Source organism: Hemiscyllium ocellatum, chromosome 3, assembly GCF_020745735.1.
Source record: "Hemiscyllium ocellatum isolate sHemOce1 chromosome 3, sHemOce1.pat.X.cur, whole genome shotgun sequence".
NCBI classification, from domain to species: domain Eukaryota; kingdom Metazoa; phylum Chordata; class Chondrichthyes; order Orectolobiformes; family Hemiscylliidae; genus Hemiscyllium; species Hemiscyllium ocellatum.
In genome coordinates this window covers 38,923,248-38,947,920 of record NC_083403.1, presented here as the reverse complement: position 1 = coordinate 38,947,920, position 24,673 = coordinate 38,923,248, and the positions used below count along the sequence as shown (strand labels likewise).

Genomic DNA, 24,673 nt, shown 5'->3' with positions numbered 1-24,673 from the left:
GGTCTGTCAAGCATTCTAGTTAAGTGATGCATCACTTCCCCATTGTTGAATTCTAATTCCCTTGAGATAAAGGCCAACATTCCAATAGCCTTTTCAATTATTTACTGCACCCTTGTACTAGTTTTCAGTGATTTGTGTACGTAGATACCTAAATTCTTTTGTTTCCCCCATAGCTCCTTGTCTCTCACCATTAGGAAAACATTCTGATGTCTTTTGTGGATTGAAAGCAGATGCCCTCATTCTTCCCTCACATTGAACTCCATCTGCCACAGTTTTGCTCACTCGGTTAGTCTGTCTTTATCCCTTTGGAATACTTATGGGATTTATTATGTAACTGCATCATTAATAACATTAAAGCAAGTTCATTGAAGAACAGAATTAAGGAATAATGTGTGACCTTTGTCAACATATTAATGGCATACCATGCTAATAACAGACATCAGTGTTAAAATCTCTTCAAAGAACTTTCTTGTAACCTACAATTTTTGCACAGTAGAGCAGACAATCTGTTTACCTTTCCTGCAACTGCACAGTTTTGTACAGTCAAGGCAAGATATGCACATATGGCTGTGGGAGGTGTAAGTATTTGAAACAAATCACAGTTAATCTCTTCAAAGCATGATCCCTAGAGAATTTCTAATAGGATTTGTTAAAAAGTTTTCATTATTAGTGATCACCACAAAAGGTATTCACTTAAGAGTTTAGACAAAACAAACTATATTCCAAGAACCCTTTTAAATTGTCAGTATTTCATTTGTACATGCAACATTATATTTTTCTAATGCTATTGGTACCGAAAAAATGAATTAAAAGACATGGTGATGTTAACTTTATAGTTTTTATGTTTTTGTACACTGCTCCTACTCTAGTTGGAACCCTGCATACAAGAAAATGGCAAGCACTTAAAAGCTTCTTGGCATATCAATTAATTACAGCACATTCTTAATGTAATTGCGTGTTGAATAAGAAATCAATTGTTTAACACTAAGACTTGTCCCCGATATTAAAAGAATTAAAAACCCACAATAAAAATCTGTAGTGAATACCTGAATAGGTAGAGGTGTTGTTGCTCAATGTTCGGCAGAGTGAGCAGAGAGGAGTCGTGAACCCATCTGCCTTGAATTACCATTTGAATCAGATTGATTGTGTTTAGTGCTGTAACGAGCCAGCCATTGTTAGCTGCTACATCCAACATTGCCTAAATAAAGGAATACAGAAGACAGAAAGAAATCAATTGGGTAAAAGTACATATTGAGCACATTGTCAGATAAGAGTAGAACAGAATAGTTACATGCCAATGTGTAACTTCTTGATTCCATGACTGCCCTTAAAACTGACTTATCCAGAAACACTAATTAAAGATCAATAGCAAGCATCAGTAGAATCATACCGCATGGAAACAGACTTTTTTGTCCAACTAGTCCATGCCGACCATGTCCCCAAACTAAACTAGTCCCACCTGCCTGCGTTTGGCTCATACTCCTCCAAATCTTCCCTATTCATATACTTACCAAAATATCTTTTAAACATTGTAACTGTACCTGAATCCACTACTTCATGTGGCAGTTCTTTCCACATACTAATTTCTCTTTGCATAAAAAAAGTTGCCACAATGTAATTTTTAAATCTTTCTCCTCTCACCTTAAAAATATGCCCTTCAGTTTTGAATTCTCCCACCTTAGGGAAAAAACCTTTATTATTGTGGATGTGGTGCCAATCAAGTGGACTGTTTTGCCCTGGATTGAGTCGAGCTTAAGTGCTGCTTGAGTTGTACCCATCCAGAGAAGTACAGAGTATTCCATAACATTACTGACGGTGAAGAGCCAGTAGGTGAGTTATTTGACACAGTAATCCTAGCCTCTGGGAGATGGTGAGGCCTGCAGATGCTAGAGATCAGAGTCGAATGTGTGTTGCTGGAAAAGCACAGCAGGTCAGGCAGTACCTGAGGAGCTCTGACCTGCTCTTGTTGCCACAATGTGCATGTGGCGAATTCAGTTGAGTTTTTGGTCAATGGTAACCCAAGGACGTTGTTAGTCGAGGGTTCAGTGATGGTAACACCTTTCAGTTATATGGGTCATTGTCTGGTATTTGTGTGGCACGAACTCTACATGCTACTTGTTAACCCAAGCCTGGATATATTCAGATCTTGTTGCATTTGAATGTGTCCTAGTTCAGTATCTAAGTTATGAGTGATGCTGAATGTTGTGCCATCATTGGCAAACACGCCCACCTCTGAAAGGAAACAAAACCAAAGAACTGCTGATGCTAGAATTCAGGAACATAAGCAGAAATTGCTGGAGAAACTCAGCAGATCTGGCAGCATCCACGAACAGAAGGCATAGTTAACGTTTCGGGTCTAGTGATCCTTCTTCAGAACTGAAAAATGGCCATAGCGGAACACAAACTGGGTGTCACTGAGCAGGTTATTATGGAGGATGTGATGCTTGACTGCACTTTGATAACACTTTCCATTATTTTCCTGATGATCGAGAGTAGTCCAATAGGACAGTAATTGGCCCAGTGAGATTTGTCCTGCTTTTTATGTACAGGACATACGTTGGCAATTTTCTATATCATCAGGTAGATGCGAGTATTGGAAATATACTGGAAGAGCTGGGCTAAGGGAGCAGCAAGCTTTGGAGCACAAGTCTTTAGTACTGTTGCTGGAACACTGTCAAGGTCCATAGCTGTTGCACTTCCAGTACCTCCAACCATTTCTTGATATCATGCAGAGTGAACTGAAGTGGCTGAAGACTGACATCTTTAATGGTGAGACCGCTGGAGGAGGCCGAGCTGGATCATCCACTCGGCACTTCTGGCTGAAGATTGCTGCAAATGCTTCAGCCTTATCTTTTGCACTGATGTGTTCATCTCTTTCATTATTGAGGATGGGGATATTTGTGCAATCACGGTGGTACAGTGGTTAGCACTGCTGCCTCACAGCGCCTGAGACCCGGGTTCAATTCCCGACTCAGGAGACTGACTGTGTGGAGTTTGCACGTTCTCCCCGTGTCTGCGTGGGTTTCCTCCGGGTGCTCCGGTTTCCTCCCACAGTCCAAAAATGTGCGGGTCAGGTGAATTGGCCATGCTAAATTGCCCGTAGTGTTAGGTAAGGGGTAAATGTAGGGGTATGGGTGGGTTGCGCTTCGGCGGGTCGGTGTGGACTTGTTGGGCCGAAGGGCCTGTTTCCACACTGTAAGTCTAATCTAATCCTCTTCCAGTGAGTTGTTTAACTGTCCACCTTTCGTGACTGGATGTGGCTGGTTGCAGAGCTCAGATCTAATCCATTGGTTATGGGAGCACTTATCTCTATCACTTACTGGTTATGTTGTTTGGCACGCATCCCGTTTGGTGGCTTCACTGGGTTGACACCTCATTTTTAGGCATGCCTGGTGTTGAGCCTAGCATACATTCCTGCACTCACCAGTGAGTCAAAACTGATCCGCTGGCTTGATGGTAATGGTTGCGTGAGGTAAATGTCGAGGTTACAGAATGTGCTGGAGTACAATTCTGCTGCTGTTGATGGTCCATAGCACATCCTGAACGCTCAGTCTCGAGTTGCTAGATGTGTTCGGAGACAGAACATTTAGCATGGTGGTAGTGCCACACAACATGATGGAACGGATTCTCAATGGGAAGGTGAAACTTTATCTCCACAAGGACTGTCTCTGTGAGGGTTTCCTCTGGTTTCTCCAACAGACCAAAGATGTGTAGGTTAGGTGGATTAGCACGGGAAATGCAGGGTTGCAAGGACGGGGTGGGGTTTGTGTGGGTGAGCTGCTGTTTGGAAGATTAGTGAGGACTTGGTGGGCTAAATGGCCTGTTTCCAGACTGTAGGGATTCTACGCTGGTCAGTCTCATCAATACTGTCATGGATAGATGCATCTGCAACCGGCAGATTGGTAAGGATGAGGTCAAGTATGTTTTTCCTTCTTGTTGGTTCCCTCACCACCTGCCATAGACCAAGTCTAGCAGCTATGTCCTTTCGGATTTGACTAGATTGATCAATACGATGCTGCCGAGCTACTCTTGGTAGTGGATGTGGAAATCATCTCCTTCGAGCATGTTTTAAGCTCTTGCCACCCTCAGTGCTTTCTCCAAGTATTGTTCAACTTGGAGGAATACTGATTGGTGTTTTCAGTTATTTGCCTCTGGGTTGTCACTGAATTGTATCAATGATATCAACTTTCATGCATGAATCTAATGTATTGACTCAAACCATTATGGATGTTGGTGCTTTCACTTCTGCCATTGGCCCTCATTCATCCACCCATTTTCTTCCAAGTATCTGAACCTCTCTAAGCTGACTCAAAGATCAACTCATACTTAAAATGTCTACCAGGTGGAAGCAATTCTCTATCACTTCTCATAATTGGTGTAGACACTCAAATGTTTCCACAACTTAAAAAGAGTGACACTTTTAACGTGGCAATACAAGAAACGACAGGCTATGATAAACAAGGGAGTGAACAGTTTTTGGGGATCAGGCAACAAAGTGGAGCAATCCAAACAGTCAGATCCTTTCTAATTTTGTTTGCTCTGAAGGCTTTCTGCCAAATATTCTGGCAGTATTGTTTCTTATGTCCTAAATATCATGACAAGTAGTGGGCAGTACTTTTAATAGTTAGGAAGATTACTCACAAGTTGACTGGAGAACTGATCAGGATGTTCTTTGTCATGTTATATGCTTTCTGCCCCTTTTTGAGTGGTCTCACTCCATTACTTTCAGCTTTCAAAGTCAGAAATAACATTAAATAATCTAATCTAATCACCAAACACTATTTTTATTTGCTGATGAAAGGAATGCACATAAGAAAGATCGACTATGACCCTCATCATCTTTTCTTGGTGATCTTGAGTGTTTCACCAGTCTCCTTCAAATCAAGATTGGATATTTTAGATTATCTTAGTCTATTTCAAATTATTAGAGGACAAGTCATCTCGTAAATCATGTAATCAGTATATTTACCTAATGAACTGCATGCTGCATTGTAAAATCAGAAACCTGGCTACCTAATGCTTTTAAAGCTTAGAAGGAAAGTAATTTAAATTAATATCATCCCTGAACGTCACTCCTGAAATCAAATACTCCACTAGCAACAGCATGGTATTTCTAAAAGTAGTTGACAGAAAACCTTTACAAACTTTAGCTTCTGACAATGACGTTTCATGATAAAAGGCAAATGCAGTGTGACAGTTCTTATAAACATGTAACAACTAATATACCCTATCAACACCTTTTTGAAAATATTTAACTATAACCGAATGTGACAAAAGAATTAGAGAATGTTATAAACTAGAACATTACTGGAGGTAATCTTTTCACTTTTATAAGTTTTTATTTACTGAGCTACAGGTTAACTGCATGTACCTACTGACCAACTCTTTCCCCCACCCTGTTCCCCTCCCCACACATCCAGTTTCAGTCTCTCTCTTTATATGTTCAAGTAAAATCCCAATTAATGTCCTCCATCATCACATAATTAACCATAATTAATATATAATTAATGGAAGCTATTACAAGAAGTGTGTGATAACATATGATACACACAATCTGTCCAATATATTACTAACAGTCACCACTAATACACCTCGCAATATCTAAGCTGCAAGATGTTCCGAAGAGTCAAACCAGACTTGAAATGTCAACTCTGTTTTTCTCTCTCCTCGAATATTGCCAGAGGAGAGTTGAGTTTCTCAGATGTTCTTTGTTTAGATTTTTGTAAAAAGGATGAGCTATTTTAGAAGAATTGTTACTGAACTTAGAAGAGAATGAATGGCTATAATCTGCAACACTGCACGTTGGATACCATTTAAACACATTCAGTTTATTCAACTGATGATTAATAGGAGCATATATGGTATTAATAAATTCTTTGAGACAGAAAGTTGAAACAAACAGCACTGAATTTAAGGAGTGCTTTGTATGAATGATAGAATTGACAGAAAACCAAAATATTCAACTTATCTTAATTAGGATACTTGTTGCTTAAGAAGTTGAAACTTTCTACCTTCATGGCTATTTTGCTCATTGTTTTGTGCTTGATTCAACTTCTGATACTGATTGGAGGGCTCACCAAATCCAAAGAAAATGTTGAGATTGTTCATCCACAAAATGTTTTCATACAGAGGGGTCCAGAAACATGGAATGCTTTTTAATGGGGATTAGATGAGGAGATGAACATTACAAATTTTAGGGGAAAAGCAGATGAGTACTTAAAGGAGTGGAAATTCCAAGCTATTGGAGTAAAGCAGGACAATGCCACAAAACTAGATCCAACATGCTGGTATGGCCAAGCTATGTGTAATTGATTTTGTGGTTCTATTATCAACTGATTTCCTATCATAAATCTGAATTACCACATTCATAACAAAAGGTGCATTTTTATATGAAAATAAAATATCAATCTGCTTCCACAAACTCTATTGCTATTAAGAAAACAGAGTTTTGGTTCGGAGGTTAATTAGTTGTTTACTGCAGAACTGTGCAAGGTGAGGTAAATTAGAGATTAACTGTCTAGCTTTTTGGAAAGAGAAAACAAAATGGTCAGGTTCTCTGGTTCCATAATATACCTGTATAAAATAAACTTAAGGTGAAGCAGCCTGATTTAAAAACCAAATGGGAAAAGGTCCTTATTTCAAGCAATTTATATGGAAGGATCTAAAATACTTTAAATAACTTAAGACTTCTCTTAGCCTCTCAGATTTCCACAAAATTTTAAATCTTTTGGACCAATCAGAAAGGATCCTGTACCAAACAATTCTTGGAAAGTGTGACCTGAGAGAATCACTTACGATTACTGACTTGACATGGACTCTAGTCCCTTCTAGCGGAAATAGACTGTAGGCAGCTGACTAGGTGGTTCTGCCAAGGATGACATCATTTAAATATTTGCAAGAGGTTACGTACTTCAAATTCTAGCAGTTTTATTTTTAAGACTTGCAAAAGGCAAGAACAACAGGTTCGATGTGATCTAGCATCTGCTTGTGAATTAGGAGAGTGTTTCCCACAGACCCCCCAAGCCAGCCTGTTTCTCTTCCTTTGACTGACTGCCCCCACCTCACTACTGCAATGTGATCCCCTCACATCCTCTCATCTTCCTGGCCCTGACTTTTTTCAAGCTGTCAAACCTCATTCTTATTTCCCTTCCTTCTCCAGGCTTACTGATCTCTTCTTCTCTCCACTACACTCCTTGGATGAGGCTTGATGATGAAAACTGTTCCACATCACAACCAAGAACCAGAAACAAAGAATTCTGATTAGGTTCTACTGCTAAATTTGTCAGCATCTTCTACTTCTGTGCTTCCTACATTCATCATCCCTTAAACAGTAGGGTCATAGAGTCTCAATATACAAAAAAAAAGTTTGGTTTTAAAAATAAAAGTACTGTTTTTAAAATCAAGCCAATCAGGCATGATCACACCTCTGTGACAGGTGGGACATGAAGGTGGATCGCCTGGTGAAGAGGTAGGAGCAATACCAGTGTGTTACAACTCCTGAGTCAACTGGGAGTACATGTTCATATTTTCTTGACAGCGGAGTTTCAGGTAGACAGGATAGTGAAGTTGGTGTTTGGTATGCTTTCCTTTATTGGTCAGTGCATGGAGTATAGGAGTTGGGAGGTCATGTTGTGGCTGTACAAGGCATTCAATTCTGGTCTCCCGGCTATGGAAAGGATGCTGTGAAATTTGAAAGGGCTCAAAAAAGATTTACAAGGTTGTTGCCAGGGTTGGACTTTTTGGGCTATAGGGAAGGCTGAACAGGCTGGGGCTATTTTCCCTACAGCGCTGGTGGCTGAGGGGTGACCTTACAGAGGTTTAGAAAATCATGAGGGACATGGATAGGGCAATAGCCAAGGTCTTTTCCTGGGGTGGGGGAAATCCAGAACGAGAGGTCAATGATTTATGGTGAGAAGAGAAAGGTTTAAAAGAGACCTGAGGGCAACTTTTTCACACAGTAGATGGTACGTGTATTGAATAAGCTGTCAGAAGAAGTGGTAGAGGCTGGTACTATTGCAACATTTAAAAGGCATTTTGATGGGTATATGGAATAGGAAAGGTTTAGAGCCATATGGGCCAAATGCTGGCAAATGGGACTAGATTAGGTTAGAATATCTAGTCAGCATGGATGAGTTGGGCTGAAGGGCTTGTTTCTGTGCCATACAGCTCTGTGACTTCACCAATGTCACCCTGCAGTCAAAAAATGAGTTAGGAATTTATGAACTAAATTTATATAGCAGTTACTTCACAGTCATTAATTAGAATTTGGTGTTTTAATTTGAGGCAATGAGAAGGACATAGTGGGAGTTGGGTTGAAGAGAAAAAAGAGACTAATGCATTCAACTTCCTGATTGGTTGGACAGTATGATGACATTTCTCAATAGCAGCAACAGTCTCATACCGACAAACTCCAAGCAAATAGTGGTCAGAGAATGGAGTAGCATCCTTGGTGGTAAAACCCATGTTCCAGTTCAAACTTCATGCCCTTCATGAAAGAGGGAAATCATATATATGTGTGTGTGCACATTTACATACATATTATAAATGTTTACATACAATTATACACAGTTGCATCATTGAAATGTGGAGCTTATTCAAGGAACAGCTACTGCGTATCCTTGATTAATTATGTACCTGTCAAGTAGGGAGGAAGTTGTCGAGTGAGAAAGTCATGGTTTACTAAAGTAGTTGAAGCTCTGGTCAAGAGGAAGAAGAAGGCTTATGTCAACATGAGACATGAAGACTCAGTTAGGGCACTTGACAGTTACAGGTTAGCCAGGAAAGAACTAAAGAGAGAGCTAAGAAGAGCCAGGAGAGGACACGAGAAGTCGTTGGCAGACAGGATCAAGGAAAACCCTAAAGCTTTCTATAGGTCTATCAAGAATAAAAGAATGACTAGACTAAGATAAGGGCCAATCAAGGATAGTGGTGGAAAGTTTTGCGTGGAGACAGAGGATATAGGGGAAGTGCTAAATAAAAATTTTTCTTCTCTGTTCACACTGGAAAAAGACAAGTTGAGGAGAATACTGAGATACCAGCTGCTAGAATAAATGGGACTGAGGTGCACAAGGAGGAGGTGTTAGCAATTTTGGAAAGTGTGAAAGTATAGAAGTCCCCTGCTCTGGATGGCAATTATCCGAGGATCCTGTGAGAAGCCAGGAAGGAGATTGCCGAGCTTTAGGCTTTGATCTTTATGTCATCAGGAATAGTGCCAGAAGACTGGATAGCGAATGTGGTTCCCTTGTTCAAGAAGGGGAGTAGGGACAACCCTGGTAACTATAGACCTGTGAGCCTTACTTCGTTGTGGGTGAAGTGTTGGAAAAGTTTACAACAGATAGGATTTATAATCATCTAGAAAGGAATAAGTTGATTATGGGTAGTCAACACGATTTTGTGAAGGGTAGGTTGTGCCTCACAAATCTTTTTGAGTTCTTTGAGAAGGTGACCAAACAGATGTATGAGGGTAAATGGTTGATGTGGTGTATATGGATTTCAGTAAAGTGTTTGATAATGTTCCCCACAGTAGACTATTGCACAAAATAAGGAGGCATGGGATTGAGGGTGATTTACTGGTTTGGATCAGAAATTGGCTAACTGTAAGAAGACAGAGGGTTGTGGTTGATAGGAAATGTTCATCCTGGAGTTCAGTTACTAGTGGTGTACTGCAAGGATCTGTTTTGGGTCCACTGCTGTTTGCCATTTTTATACATGGGTAAAAAATGAGGTCTGTAGATGCTGGAGATCACAGTTGAAAATGTGTTGCTGGTTAAAGCACAGCAGGTTAGGCAGCATCCAAGGAATAGGAAATTTGACGTTTCTGGCATAAGCCCTTCATCAGGAATGAGGAGAGTGTGCCAAGCAGGCTAAGATACCTTGTAGAGGGAGGAAGAGAGCTTCTTCAAGGAAGGCATCCTTGCAAGAGGATTCGCAGTAGGTTAAAATCTTCCGGACCTGGATGACCTATACATGACCTGGATGAGGGCATAGAAGGATGGGTTAGTAAATTTGCGGATGACATTAGGGTCGGTAGTTGTGGATAGTGCCGAAGGATGTTGTGGGTCAGAGGGATATAGATAAGCTGCAGATCCAGGCTGAGAGGTGGTACATGGAATTTAAAATGGAAAAGTTGAGGTGATTCACTTTGGAAGGAGCAACAGGAATAAAGAGTACTGGGCTAATGGTAAGATTCTTGATAGTGTGGATGAACAGAGAGCTCTCGGTGTCCATGTGCATAGACCTCTCAAAGTTTCCACCCAGGTTGATAGGGCTGGTAAGAAGGCACGTGAGCTTTTAACAGTAGAGGGATTGAGTTTCGGAGCCATGAGGTCATGCTGCAGCTGTATAAAACTCTGGTGCAAGCACACTTGCAGTATTACGTATGGTTCTGGTTACCGCATTATAGGAAGAATGTGTAAGCTTCGGAATGGGTTCAGAGGAGATTTACAATGATATTACCTGGTTTTGAGGGAAAGTCTTACGAGGAAAGGCTGAGGCACTTGAGGCTGTTTTCATTGGAGAGAAGAAGGTTGAGAGGGGATTTATTTGAGACATATAAGATAATCAGAGGGTTAGACAGGTTGGACAGTGAGAGCCTTTTTCCTCGGATGGTGATGGTGAGCACGAGGAGACATTGCTTTAAATTAAGGGGTGATAGATATAGGACAGATTTCAGAGATAGTTTCTTTACTCAGAGTATAGAAGGGATGTGGAAAGCCATGCCTGCAATATTCCTGATGAAGGGCTTATGCTCGAAACGTCGAATTCTCTATTCCTGAGATGCTGCCTAACCTGCTGTGCTTTGACCAGCAACACATTTGCAGCTGTGATCTCCAGCATCTGCAGACCTCATTTTTTTACTAACAGTAGTAGACTTGTCAACTTTAAGGGCATTTAAATGATCGTTGCATAGACATATGGATGATAATGAAATAGTGTAGGCTAGGTGGGCTTCAGATTGGTTTTGCAACATCGAGGGCCAATGTACTGCACTGTAATGTTCTATATATATATATAATTTCATTTGTTTCAATATTAATACGAATTAGAGTGATAATGTCTAGACAGTACAACAAGAAAAATGTGGTGACTTACTCCACACTGTCAATTCTCTCTACACCCTCAGCCTGTAAATCTTCTAACTAAACATATTTCTGACCATTCAAATAAAAATTCTGCTCCCCTGTTGTACCATGCTCAGTCACTTTGATACAACTTGGTGCCACACTTTGGCAAGTTCACAAACTGGGCGATTGGGGAATGAATGTGTTTCTATGAAATGGCAGCTGGCTGTTGGCATGCATAGATCAGTGGCACGCAAAGAACACATCTGAGACACTGCAAGCTCCACTCATTGCTGAGCGTATTAACAATTCAGTCGCCCAAGGTATTTAATCAGATCTTGGAGCTTTTGTTAAAGGACCTGTCTGCTAGAAGAGTGCCTATTTTAAATTTTAATGAAATACTCAGCTGTCCCCTATAAGCCTTTTATTCTGCATCATCCTGTTTATTTGCAAGCCCCAGCTTATAGGTGTAAAGGGTCAGTGTTTAGATAAGAAGCAATTTTTTGTCTCTGCCTAGTACACTCTGAAAAATTGCCTATGTTTATACACAGAAGCTCATTCAAAAGACATACAAGGGCTGGTTCAATGTACAGAAGTTTATATTAGACTGTATATGTAATCACAACCTGAAGGAGATGCATGAGAGCTGCATTTACTTAAGGCAAACAAGCCACCAAAATCCTTTTTAAACAGAGGCATTGTTTACACATCCAAGCGACATTTCAATTAAATTATTTTTTTCTCTTTAAAGACACTGACAAGACACCCAACAACACACACAAGTCATTCCATGCCTACTGTCTGTGTGTTATGTCACTGGTAACTTAATGCCCTATTTATACTGCTGAACCATTTCAAATGAAAGCAGTTCCACAATATTATGTGGCTGTAGGTGCTTGGATTTCACTTGGCTTATTCTGCAAGTGGATTTACAGCAATTGCCCAAACACTTAAACAATTTCTTATACACAGTAACTCCTCTGTCTTACATATGATTTTACATCCCTGCCAAGAAATACCCGCAAGGCAATCATAAAATGATACAATTCATGGGAATACAACAACAATTTGCAACTCCTTTTCTATCCATAAGTAATTTCCCCACCACTTTCTTCATTAGTGCTTTTCTTTGTTCTTGTCTGAAACCATGCAAAATGAAAAGAATGGAAGTATAACAGTACAATTTTGAAATGAGCAAATTATGGAAAATTTGCAAGTGCACTAACGAGAACATAGACAAACTGATGAAATGGCTGACAGATGGCAAAGTAAATTCAATATAAAATAAATCAGGCGATACACTAAAGATGCTGTAGGTAAAATGGGCAGAGACATTATAAGCTAAATTGAGCAATTTTAAATTAGCTTTAAGATCAGAGACTTGGATTGTTTGGTGGGGAGCTATCACTGTTTGTGCAAGAATCCTTGAAGGTGGCGGAGAGGTTAATAATGCAGTTAATTAAGCGTATGAAATCTTGGATTGTTGACACAGAGTACAAAAATCACAAAGTTACCGTATATCGACATGAAACCCTAATTTGCTCCCAGCTGGAATATTGTGTTCAATCCTGAATAACACAATTTTGGAAGACTTGAAGATTTGGAGAGGGTGCACAAGACATTTCCAGAATAGTTGCACAGATAAAGGATTATTTGTGTGGGCAGACCGCAAGAGCTGAGCCTGCTCTGCTTAGAGCAAGACGAGTTTAGAGAACAATCAAAAGAGGTGATTCAAACCATGAAGATTTTTTTTTACAGAATAACTAAGGAGAATTTGTTTCCAACTTTGGAAAAAAGATACTGTCAGCAACCAGAAGATATAGATTTAAGGTGATTGGGAAAAGAACTGGTACGAACATGAGGAAAACATGCTTACATAACAAGTGGTAGGGATTTGCAATGGACTGACACATGGAGATTCAATAGTAATCTGCAACCAGAAATTGTATATCCTATTGAAGTGGATATTTTGGAGGGTAACAGAAGTGGGAGTAACTCCTCTTGAAAAGACCCAATGCTAACTTACCTAAGCAATGTGAAATCTGGCTGCTCTGCAGCAATAATATGGCTAGGTCAGTCTTATTTGGTGCCGAGTAGAACTTCTACTCCTCAGGGATAGAAAACCCTGCCATTGTGGGTGTGGCAACTCTGCAATCCTCACATATCCGAAAATAGCAGCTGGCAGGATTTGAACTACAACCAGTCCCCACAAAGAAATTAACCCATCTCCTGGCCTTTACCTCAGTCCAGGAATTTGCTGGGCATGCCTGCCAGGCCCTGGTGCGGAGTGTGGGGGTTTGGTTTAGAGAGATCAGGTGGGGATAAAGGGGGAGTGCCAAATGTGCTGGTTGCCTGCCTTACATAGGCATTTCCCCACAGACTGAAAAAAAAAGCACAGGATGCAGAATGAGGCCCTTATGTGACAGCTAAGTGTCCATTAAGGGCGTCAATAGGTTTAACAATAGATAGGTTGCTTAATCCATTATCATGGCATGAGGGATAGGCTGGGGCAAGCAGGAAGGTGGCGATCTGGCCACTTGCTTTGTTTTAATGTCCCCTGCCTTACTCCACTTTCAGAAATGTCAGCAACAAGGGCTGTAAAACTCACTCCTATTATCCTAAAATCATGGGTACTGTTTCCTAACATATGCATCAGGTTTGAGCCCTACACTCCATGTGCCTCCTCTGTACTCAAACTTACCTTAAGTTTCAAAAATTGTTCAGAGAAGATTACTTTAAATTCTGCTTTTAACAATAATGAATATCCAGGTAACTGCTAATGAACCTAAAATTCACAGGTTCTTTGAGAATTTAATCTCCAGTTACCATCAGTTTTTTTAAGAAACAGCAAAGGCTACTAATTAGGAGTTAAACCAAACTCAAAACGTTAACTCTGCTTCTCTCTCACAGATGCTGACAGACTTGCTGAGTTTCTCCAGCATTTTCTGTTTCAGATTTCCAGCACCCACAGTATTTTGCTTTTAATGACCTGGAGATGTGGGTTTTGAATTCCACCATGAGAGATCGCAATGTCTGAATTTAATAATAAATCTGGACTAAAAAGCTCGCTGAGTGGTGGTAACACTACTGTGATTGTTTTAGTTGTAAACAAACATCCTTTTTGGCAATGTCCTTTAGATATGGAAATCTGCTGCTCTTAACTGGTCTGGCGTACATGTGACTCCAGATTCCATCAGACTCCATACTCACCCTTAACTGCCCTCTGGGGAATGAAGTGATTAGCAACAAATGGCACTGAGCCCAATCTCAAGAATGAGAAAAAAATCCCCAGAGGATAATGGAATTTCTATCTGATTCTCTATATCAACAAGGTGGTGTTGCAAGGGGTCAGGGTAGAGAAGATTTGGGTGACCCTGCACATGAATCACAGAACTGCAGGTAGAGCAAGGAATCAGAAAATCAAATAGCTAGTAGTCTTTATTGTGACTGGGGGAAAGGGGGTTACATGGAATACATAAAATACTTAGAGTGAGGATACTTACTTGGATGCTGAGAGGCATTTCACTCTGGCTGGTGAGTGTAAACTGAGGCATCTTAGATATAACATAATGAGTTAGTCATTTAGGACTGAGAAAAAAAGGAAATGTCATTATGACTCTGACACTTTTCATCCATAGAAGGTTGTGGATGATCAAACATTGAATATTTTTGTGGTTGAGGGAGATGGATGTTTGGCACCAAAGGAATCAAGGGACATGGTGTTTGGGCAGGGAGGCAGAGCTGAGGTTTGAGTGGCTTTATACCAGACTATCCAGTACCTGCATTCTGAAAGGCTCTCAATTGGACACTGCCTACTCTGCACTGTGTTCACAATGCCAAGAGCAATGGAGTTGTTCTCCAGTTTTATCCTGTTATTGCAATAATAACCATGAGATGAACAGCTTGGTTCTGAATGGTAATGGGTAGGTGTCTGGTGTTCAGAGCCTTGGAAGTGTTTAGAAGTGACTAAAGCCTTTGAATTTACCAACTCTTGATGGCCGCAGAAGTGCCACCTTTTTTCCAGTTCAGCTTACTGGAATAATTCTTGAAGCTCAAGGTCAGCAGCTCATAGTCTGGATGCTGGACAGCTGCAGCTTCAGCTTGATGGCTACCTCCTTTTGGTCCTTCTAGATTAGATTAGATTGGATTACATACAGTGTGGAAACAGGCCCTTCGGCCCAACAAATCCACACTGACCCGCCGAAGTGCAACCTACCCATACCCCTACATTTACCCCTTACCTAACACTACAGGCAATTTAGCATGGCCAATTCACCTGGCCCGCACATCTTTGGACTGTGGGAGGAAACCGGAGCACCCGGAGGAAACCCACGCAGACACGGGGAGAACGTGCAAACTCCACACAGTCAGTTGCCTGAGGCGGGAATTGAACCCGGGTCTCTGGCGCTGTGAGGCAGCAGTGCTAACCACTGTGCCACTATGCCGTCCACCAGGTCTCCCCCCCCCCCCCCCCCCCCCACCCCCCTCCAGAGTGTGTTACCTGAGCTGGACCTCCCACTACATTGACTGCTGATTAGGCACTACCACTAGCAGGTAGATCAACCTAGGACCCAGCAGGAATAAACACACTTCTCTAGTACACAGCCACAAAAATTCGCTTACAATGATTCTGCCCTTGCCTGCAGCTCAGCTGCTGAAAGCTGAGAGTCTCTAATGAGTGCGAGTACATGTCTTGCTAATTTTTCATGCTATTTCTCTTCTTTAATTGTCTCTAGAGTAGCTGACACCCCATACTGCTTCTTACTTGCTTCTATTCTGGTATACGTGCATGAGTGTCGGTACAGAAATGCCTTGAGTCCTTGAACTCCATCACGACCCAACTCGGTAAAGTAGATTAACAATGGCAGAACAGGCTCAAGAAACCACATATCACATTTCTGCTCCTATGTCTATGTCCTGAGAAGGAGAAAGTGAGGACTGCAGATGCTGGAGTTCAGAGTTGAGAGTGTAGTGCTGGAAAAGGGCTGATGAAGGGCTTTGCCCGAAACATTGATTTTTCCTGTTCCTCGGATGGTGCCTGACTTGTTGCGTTTTCCAACACCACTCTAGTCTTGACACTAATCTCCAGTATCTGGAGTACCCACTTCCACCTGGAAAAGCACAGCAGGTCAGGTAGCATCCGAGGAGGAGCAGGAGAATCAATGTTGCGGACATAAGCTCTTCATCAGGAATGAGGCTTGTGGATCAGGGCTGAGAGGGGTAGGGCTGGGGGGTGGGGGTGAAGGTAGCTTGGAAAGCAATGGAGGCTGTTGAAATCCATATTTATCCCATGTAGTTGCAGGGTCCCAAAGCGGAATATGAGGCGTTCCTCCTCCAGGCGTTGAGTAGTAACGGTTTGCCGGTGGAGGAGGCCCAGGACCTGCATGTCCTTGGCGGAGGGGGAGGGAGAGTTGAAATGTTCAGCCACAGGGTGGTGGGGTTGGTGTCCCAGAGATGTTCTCTGAAACGATCCGCAAGAAGGCGTCTGTCTCCCCGATGGAGAGGAGGCCACACCGGGTGCAACAGACACAGTAAATGGCATCAATAGAGGTACAGGTAAATTTCTGACGGATGTGGAATGATCTCTTGGGACCTTGGACGGAGGTGAGGGGAGGGGTGTGGTCTCGGGTTTTGCAATTCCTGCAGTGGCAGGATAAGCTGCCAGGAGTGGGGTGTGGGCCCGACGAGGGAGTCGTGGAGGGAATGGTCTTCTCGGAATGCTGACAGAGATGGGGAGGGAAATATATCTCGGGTGGTGGGATCCATTTGGAGGTGGCAGAAGTAGCGGAGGATGATGCAATGTATGCAGAGGTTGGTGGGGTGGAAGGTGAGGACTGGTAGGCTCTGTCCTTGTTGTATTGGGAGGGTGGGGTTCAAGGGTAGTGGAGGAGATGCACTGGAGGACATCGTCAACCATGTGGGGAAGGGAGGTTGTGATTGTGGAAGGAAGTGGTCAACTGGGACTTTGAGGTAGAATTGATCATCTTGGGAACAGATGCAGCGGAGGCAGAGGAATTGGAAATGAGGGATGGCGTTTTTACAGGAGGTAGGGTGGGAGGAGGTGTAGTCTAGGTAGCTGGGGGGGGGGTCAGTGGGCTTATAGTGAATGTCTGTGGTTCAGAGGAACAGGCGGGGGATGGTGCTGGTATAATTGCAGAGTCGATGACTGTATCAGTGCTGCCTCATGCTCCCATGAGGAGGTTGAACAGTTCATCAACTTTACCAACACCTTCCACCCTGACCTCAAATTCACCTGGACCATCTTGGAAACCTCCATCCCCTTCCTGGACCTCTCCGTCATCGTCTCTGGTGACTGACTAACCACAGACATATACAAGCCCACCGACTCCCACAGCTATCTAGACTACACCTCGTCCCACCCTACCTCATGTAAAAATGTCATCCTTTATTCCCAACTCCTCCGCCTCCACCGCATCTGTTCCCAGGATGACCAATTCCGCCTCAGAAACTCCCAGATGGCCTCCTTCTTCCATGATCGCAACTTCCCTTTCCACATGATTGACTGCCCTTCAGCGTATCTCCTCCACTTCACACACCACTGCCGTTGAACCCCACTCCTCCCAACGCAAAAAGGGCAGAACCCTCCAGTCCTCAGCTTCCACCTCACCAACCTCTGCATACAATGCAACATCTTCTGCCACTTCCCCTACATCCAAACGGGTCCCATCACCAGAGATACACTTTCCTCCCCAACATTATCAGCATTCTGAAAAGACCATTCCCTCTGCGACTCCCTCGTTAGGTCCACACCCCACTCCTGGCACCGCTCCCTGCTACTGCAGGAAATGCAATACCTGAGCCAACATGACTCCCCTCACCTCCGCCCAAGGCCTCAAGGGATCCTTCCGTATCCATCAGAAATTTACCTGTAACTCTATCAATGTCATCTACTGCATCCGTTGCACCGAGTGTAACCTCGACATTGGGGAGACTGGGCATCTTCTTGCAGATAGTTTCAGAGAAGGTCTCTGGGACACCCACACCCACCAACCCCACTGTCTTGTGGCTGAACACTTCAATTCCCCCTCCCACTCAGCCAAGGACATGCAGGTCCTGGGCCTCCTCCATCGCCAAACCACTACCACCCGATGTCTGGAGGACGAACACCTCACATTCCGCCTTAGGACCCTGCAACCACATGGGATAAATGTGGATTTCAACAGCTCCCTTATTTTCCCTCCCCTACATTATTCCAGTCCCAAGCCTCCAACTTGGCACCGCCCTCCAGACCCGTCCATCACTCCCCCCCAGCCAACGACCCATCACCTTCTCCCTCATTTTCATCGGCCTATTGCTTTCCCAACTACCTCCCCCAACCCCACCCCCTCACATTTATTTCTCAGCCCTGACCCACAAGCCTCATTCGTGATGAAGAGCTTATATCTGAAACGGCAATCCTCCTGCTCCTTGGATGCTGTCTGGCCTGCTGTGCTTTTCCAGCACCACACTTTCAACTATGCCCTGTGACATCCAATAATGCAAAGACTGCACATGCCTGGAAGACATGTGTATGACCAAAATGCATTTCCAATTAAAATGTTAAAAATTTCCAAAATTTAAGGCTCTGATGGGTTAGGATTTCGATGTCAATTCAATGGAGAAACATCAATGGAATGAGATATTATCTAGTAACATAGAAAGAGTAGGCCATGACTTTTCGAGCCAGCTCAATAAGATCATAGCTGATTATCTAACTGAGCACCATAGTCCCAGTGTTTCCTCCCATATAAACTCTGATCCCTTTAGAGCTAAATGAAACTGATCCCTTCTTGAAACCATTCAATGTTTTGACTTTAACTACCTTTTTTTGGCAGAATATTCCACAGGCTGACCACTCTCTGGGAAGACATTTCTCTGCATTTTAATCCTGAATGACTAATCCCTTATCTGTCAACTGTGACCCCTGATACTGGATTTTACTTTGTCTGGTCTAATGAGAATGTTACAGGTTTCTATGAGATTCACTCTCATTGTTCCAGGCTCCAGATTATATAGTCTCAACCGATCCAGTCTCTCTTCGTACGTCAATCCTGCCATTCTAGGAATCAGTCCCTCCATAGTGCGAACACTGTTCCACAGCAAAGGAGGCCAAAACCGCACACAGTACTCCAGATATGTTCTCATCAAGGCCCTGTACAATAGCAGCAAGCTATCCCTGCTCCTGTAATTGAATCCTATACATGTATCACCTGCTTTCTTCAGTGCCTATTGTACCTTCATGCATACTCTCAGTGACTGTTTATTCAGTTATGAGTATCAAATGAAGAAACTGGGACTGTTCTCCCTGGAGATTAGAATGCTGAGAGCAGATCTGACAGAGGTTTTCAAATTATGAGGGAGGCTAGACAGAATAGATAGGGAGAAGCTGATCTCGCTCACACAACAAAAAAGAACTAATGATGTGCAAATGAAGCATGGCTGATTTGAGAAGAAGCTTTTTTTCCCACAGTGTATTAGTTTTGAGTTAAGGTATGGAATACATTACATTGAAATGTGGTGGACACAGATTCACCTGAGACATTCAAGAGGGCAGAGGATGATTATCTGGATAGAAATGGTTCACAAAGATCTGTGGAAAAGGCAGGAGATTGGCACTAGGGAACAGAACTCGTGCAGATGCAAGAGGCTGATGGCCTCCTTCTGCAATGTGATAATTCTGTGATTCTAGTACATGAGGAAACCCAGGCCATGATGCATCTCTTGCTTCCTGAATCTTTCGCCATTCAGATAATAATCTACCTTCTGGTTTTTGCTACCAAAGTGGATAACCTCATATTTATCCACTTATCTATTTATTACTTTCATTTTTAAAAAAATCTTCACTGCAAATATTAGAATTTTCAGTTACTGAGGGATTAAACAAAAGGCCTCTGAAGTTTTCAAGAAGTATTTTGAGTGAATATTTTCACTCAACAAACAGTGATAGAGAAGGAAGGATATATTTTCACTTTTAGGTATAGCTTAGCTGTTGAAAAGATTTCCACAGCCATTTTCATTGCTAAATGTTCAAGTAAAACACAAGGCACAAATCCTGATGCTCATGTACAACAGAGAGCTGTCACAACAATTTCAGAATGATCTCATAAGAGGTTCTAAGAGTTTTGTTGGATGGCAGCAACAAGTCAAAGTTTCTAGTTGTGATCGTGACCATGGACAAGTACTTTTTGAACGAGAAAATGACAATAGTGATAGTAGTTTGAGTAGCTGCTGATGAAATAGTGAATCTACAGTAGTTATGAATTTCCACCTGCAATCAAAGTCAATGATGTTTGCTTCACTGGAGGAGTTCAGCACAGGAGTAGTTTTGGAACTGGACTTTGTCTGAAGAAGCAGTACCATCACAAATGAACTCTGTTGAATTATAAGGCTGAACACCCTCACAATAAGCTCTATTTTTGCTGTTTTATCTAAGCAATGGCCTGCAGATTACATGTCCAGCCCAGCCAATGATGACGTCACAGTAATTTGGCTTCTAATTGCACTTTTATTTCTTTCTACCCAGTTTTCTCTTACAAAACAAGAAACACCTTTGGGAAATGCAGGTTTGGGGCACATTATTGCCACATGACAAAGTTTAAAAATAAAAACATCAAGTTAAATTTTAGCGATGACCCACTTTGACAATACATGCACAAGTATTCGACAAAGACAAGCTTGCATGGTTTTGTCTTGATTCGTGCAAAAGGAGAGTATGCTACCAATAGTCAACTAGTCAGTGAATGGCCTGCAACTGAGCAGGTCTTATACAGAAGCAACCTAAATGGGCTGAATAGTTTGTTCTCTGTATATTTCCTCAGGTTAATGATTTTTTTGTAATTATTTGACTTTTAAAAAGGGCCCTGGTGACATGTGCTCTTTTACAAAAAAAAGCACCACTGTACTCTCGTTTAACAGTGTTGTCAGAGGATATGTGGTAATTAATAAATGATTAAAAAGCCTTTGGTTGTTGTAACTTGTGCAATTGTCTGTTGTTACTTTATGAACCTACATCCTGAAAGGTTACCAATCAGGAAGCTCAGCTGCTGTCTAACAAACTTAATTAATCAAAAAGTCATTTCCTTGCCGTAACTATGACTAAAAAGCGTTTTAAGTATGCCAGCAAACCTACAAGTTAATCAAAATGCTAATGCTGTACAAATTAAAGTTGTGATTAACATTTCACAGTAGCTGCTTGAGCAAATTGATCACACAAATGGATTACACATTACTCATTTCCTCCCAGACTGAAATGGGAAAAGGTTTGTCATGTGCTGAAGATGGATTGTTCGTAAGCATTGTATTGTCATTAAACTGTCACAAGGCTCACAGAGCATTTTAGACACTGTGAGAGATTCCACTGCATTTTTTCCTGGTCTCAGCAGCTGTTGTTCTGGATTCTCACAGTAAACAGATCTGCATTCAGCTTTTCATTATGAAAAGCACATGATGATACTGATAATTCTTTATAACCATTAAGAAATCAAACCTGCTTCCCAAGTCTGGATTTAAAAGGACTGTGCTCAACAAAATGATGATGTCTTCATTAAGCAGTCTGCTGAAGGCCTGAACAAAAATTATTGCTTAAACCCAGAAACTAAACTAACTGGTGCGAATATTAGTATTAAGAAGATGATTTGATAGAGAAGTCGATAAAAAAGGTAATGCGCAATATGTTGGTATTATATTACAAAATACTGCACAGTGATAAGACATCGGTTCATCTTTATTTGGCTAAACTTCGTATAGTAAGTTAAAAGCTCACCTTAAAACAAAAAGTGGCCTGGAGTGTTAGTACCAACTCAAGCCTTAAGAGGGTCAGTTACGATATTGAAAAGTGCCCAGTTAACTTCAAGGTACATCAAGTGTTTGATCACGAGGTAAAGATAGCTACTTCATCCTGTTACTACGTAGTAGCAACACAAGGGGCATTTAGGATGTTGCCATCAAGCCAAAAAAAATGTTGGTTGATCACACAAGAACAAAATATGGGTTATGAGTGGGTCATACGTCCCAAAGACTGGTGGGTTGTATCAAACAGCATATCATTTTGGCTGTGCACAACAAGATAGATATTAACTGTACTTGACCAGTTCATGATTCCAAGCAAAACAAGATAACCTCTCTTATTAATATAAAAGTATTCTCAAGATGAACTTGATTATATGTAGAATTGATTAAACTTCTGCAATGGAAATGATTTTGGTATGTATATGTCAACAGAAACAAATTAAGAAGATGTCATAAAAACCGAAAGAACCGCAGATGCTGTAAATCAGAAACAAAAACAGAAGTTGCTGGAAAAGCTCAACAGGTCTGGCAGCATTTGTGAAGGGAAATGAGAGTTAACGTTTCAGGTCTGGTGACCCTTCCTCAGAACTGTTCTGAGGAAACATTAACTCTCATTTCTCTTCACAGGCGCTGCCAGATCTGCTGAGCTTTACCAGCAACTTGTTTTTGTTTAAGAAAATGTCATGTTTGATTGAAGCTGATGCCATCTGAAATTGGATATTCCTGATGAAGGGCTTTTGCCCGAAACGTCGATTTTCCTGCTCCTTGGATGCTGCCTGACTGGCTGTGCTCTTCCAGCACCACTCTAATGTAGACTTTAATTTCCAGCATCTGCAGTCATCACTTTTGCCTATATCCTTCTACAATTCATGTCAGAGGATACTGTTGAGAGTACAGGCAGCTTTCTTCTTGGGCAATCCCCTCAGATCTAAGATTTCTGAGATGATTGATAAGTTCAGCGTCCAAGCTGCAAACTCTGCTGTATGCAGGGCAGGACAGGTGATACCTAAAGGTCAGGTTGATGAGTTAGGAAAGTTTACCTAGTACCCGACTGGGCCTTGGCTATTCTGAGACTGAGTGATATTGATGTTGAATGTGGAAAGTTGAAATATGCAATTGCACCAAATTTCAGAAGGCTTATTTTGTCAAGCAGAGACTTGCACTTCTATATTATGTTGCAAGGAAATGATGTGTTATGCCATTTTGCTTGATACAACATCCAACCAGTAAATCAAATAACTCTTAACTCAGAGATACTTAATGGTCTTATTTGGCAAGCACATCCCAGTTTGAGACTGACACTTACAGAAATGCAAAGGCCATCCTCAAATTATGCATCTTTCAAAAAAATGCATCTGATAACTTCCTTTGGCCAATAGGAACTTCTCAGGGAGAGATGGTAGCATTGTGGTAATTTCACTAGACTAGTAACCAATAGGTCCAGATTGATGTTCTCGAGACATGGGCTCAATGGAATGAAAGCTCATCTCAGTATTGGTGATCATGAAACTATCACTTGAGAAAAAGCAACACATCTAGTTCACCAATGTCCTTGAGGGGAGGGACTTATCATCATTGTGGCTTAGCCACGAACCTGGACCCACAGCAATTTGGTTGACTCTTACGAACTCTTTGTGATGGCATAGTAAACCACTCAGTGTAAGATCACAGTGAAAAAAAACTTACTCAAAATTACATCTTTTCCCACTTGACATATTTAGATGACTGGCAGAAATTAGAAGTAAAAAAATGGATGTTTTAAAAGTAATAACTAATCAAATCTGTAAATTCCAGACTCTTCCAGCATGTCACAATGCACCAGCCAGACTGAAGTGGGAAATGATATAAATGGAAAGAGGAAGAACTCTCTGTATGAGAAGTAGCCATGTTAATTACACAATGTTACATAGCAGAAGGAGGCAATTTGGCCCATCATGTTTCTGCCAGTTCTTTAAATAACTTTTCATTAATCTCATTCCCCAGGTCTGTCTTAGCACTACAATATTCTCCCTTTAAAGTATTTATCCAATTTTCTCTTGCAACTACAGGCACCTATTAAATCTAATTCTATCACACTTTTAGGCAGTGTATTCTAGATCAAAAGAACAATATGTAATTGTTTATATCTCTTAAAAAGTGTTTACCACATAAAGACTTCCCTACATTCTGATTAGGTCTGATAAAACACAGGTTTTTCCCATCACTCAACATCAAAGTTCAACAATCAAAAATAAATTCAGTTTATTTTATTACTAAACAAAATTCAACCAGTTTAGCTTAATTGACAGCATGCTCATCCTAGTCAGAAAACTATGAATTAAGCCTCATCCAAGCACTAAATTTGAGACTGCAATACAATATTGGAGTGTTGCACTACCAAAGGCTTTTTTGAATGAAGTACTGTCTACTTGTTTAGGCATATCAGATGGAAAGCACAGATTTCATTATACTATCTAAAGAGCAGCAGAGACTTCTTCCTAAATTCTGACAAGATTCTTCTTCCAATCAACACTACAGAAATAGATTAAGAGGTTTCCTAAAGTTGTTTATTGCAATTCCTTGCACAGGCTGCCACATTTGCTACCATAACAATAGCAATTTAGTTCAACTACAGTGCATATTTGAAAGGCTGTGATTATTTCTAAGATATGTAACGAGACACTACATTCATGGGAACCTTTTTTAAAAAATAGGAGACTGTGTGTATGAGAATACACAAAAATTAGACATAATCATGACACAGTCTTACAACAGTGACTTACAGCAACGCAGAGTTGCCAGGCTCAGGTATTAGGTTTTAATGATGCTAGAACATTAACATTTTC

General features: G+C 41.4%; 1 protein-coding gene across 3 annotated transcripts in view; it reads right to left on the bottom strand.

Moving 5' to 3' along the window:
- Positions 1–24,673, bottom strand: part of ascc3 (activating signal cointegrator 1 complex subunit 3) — a 556,691-nt gene that overhangs the window by 18,757 nt on the left and 513,261 nt on the right. For all 3 annotated transcript variants that reach the window (XM_060849581.1, XM_060849588.1, XM_060849596.1), the window contains exon 38: positions 1,047–1,198. In XM_060849581.1, the coding sequence (XP_060705564.1) occupies positions 1,047–1,198 (152 nt within the window). The remainder of the gene's footprint in view (positions 1–1,046; positions 1,199–24,673) is intronic.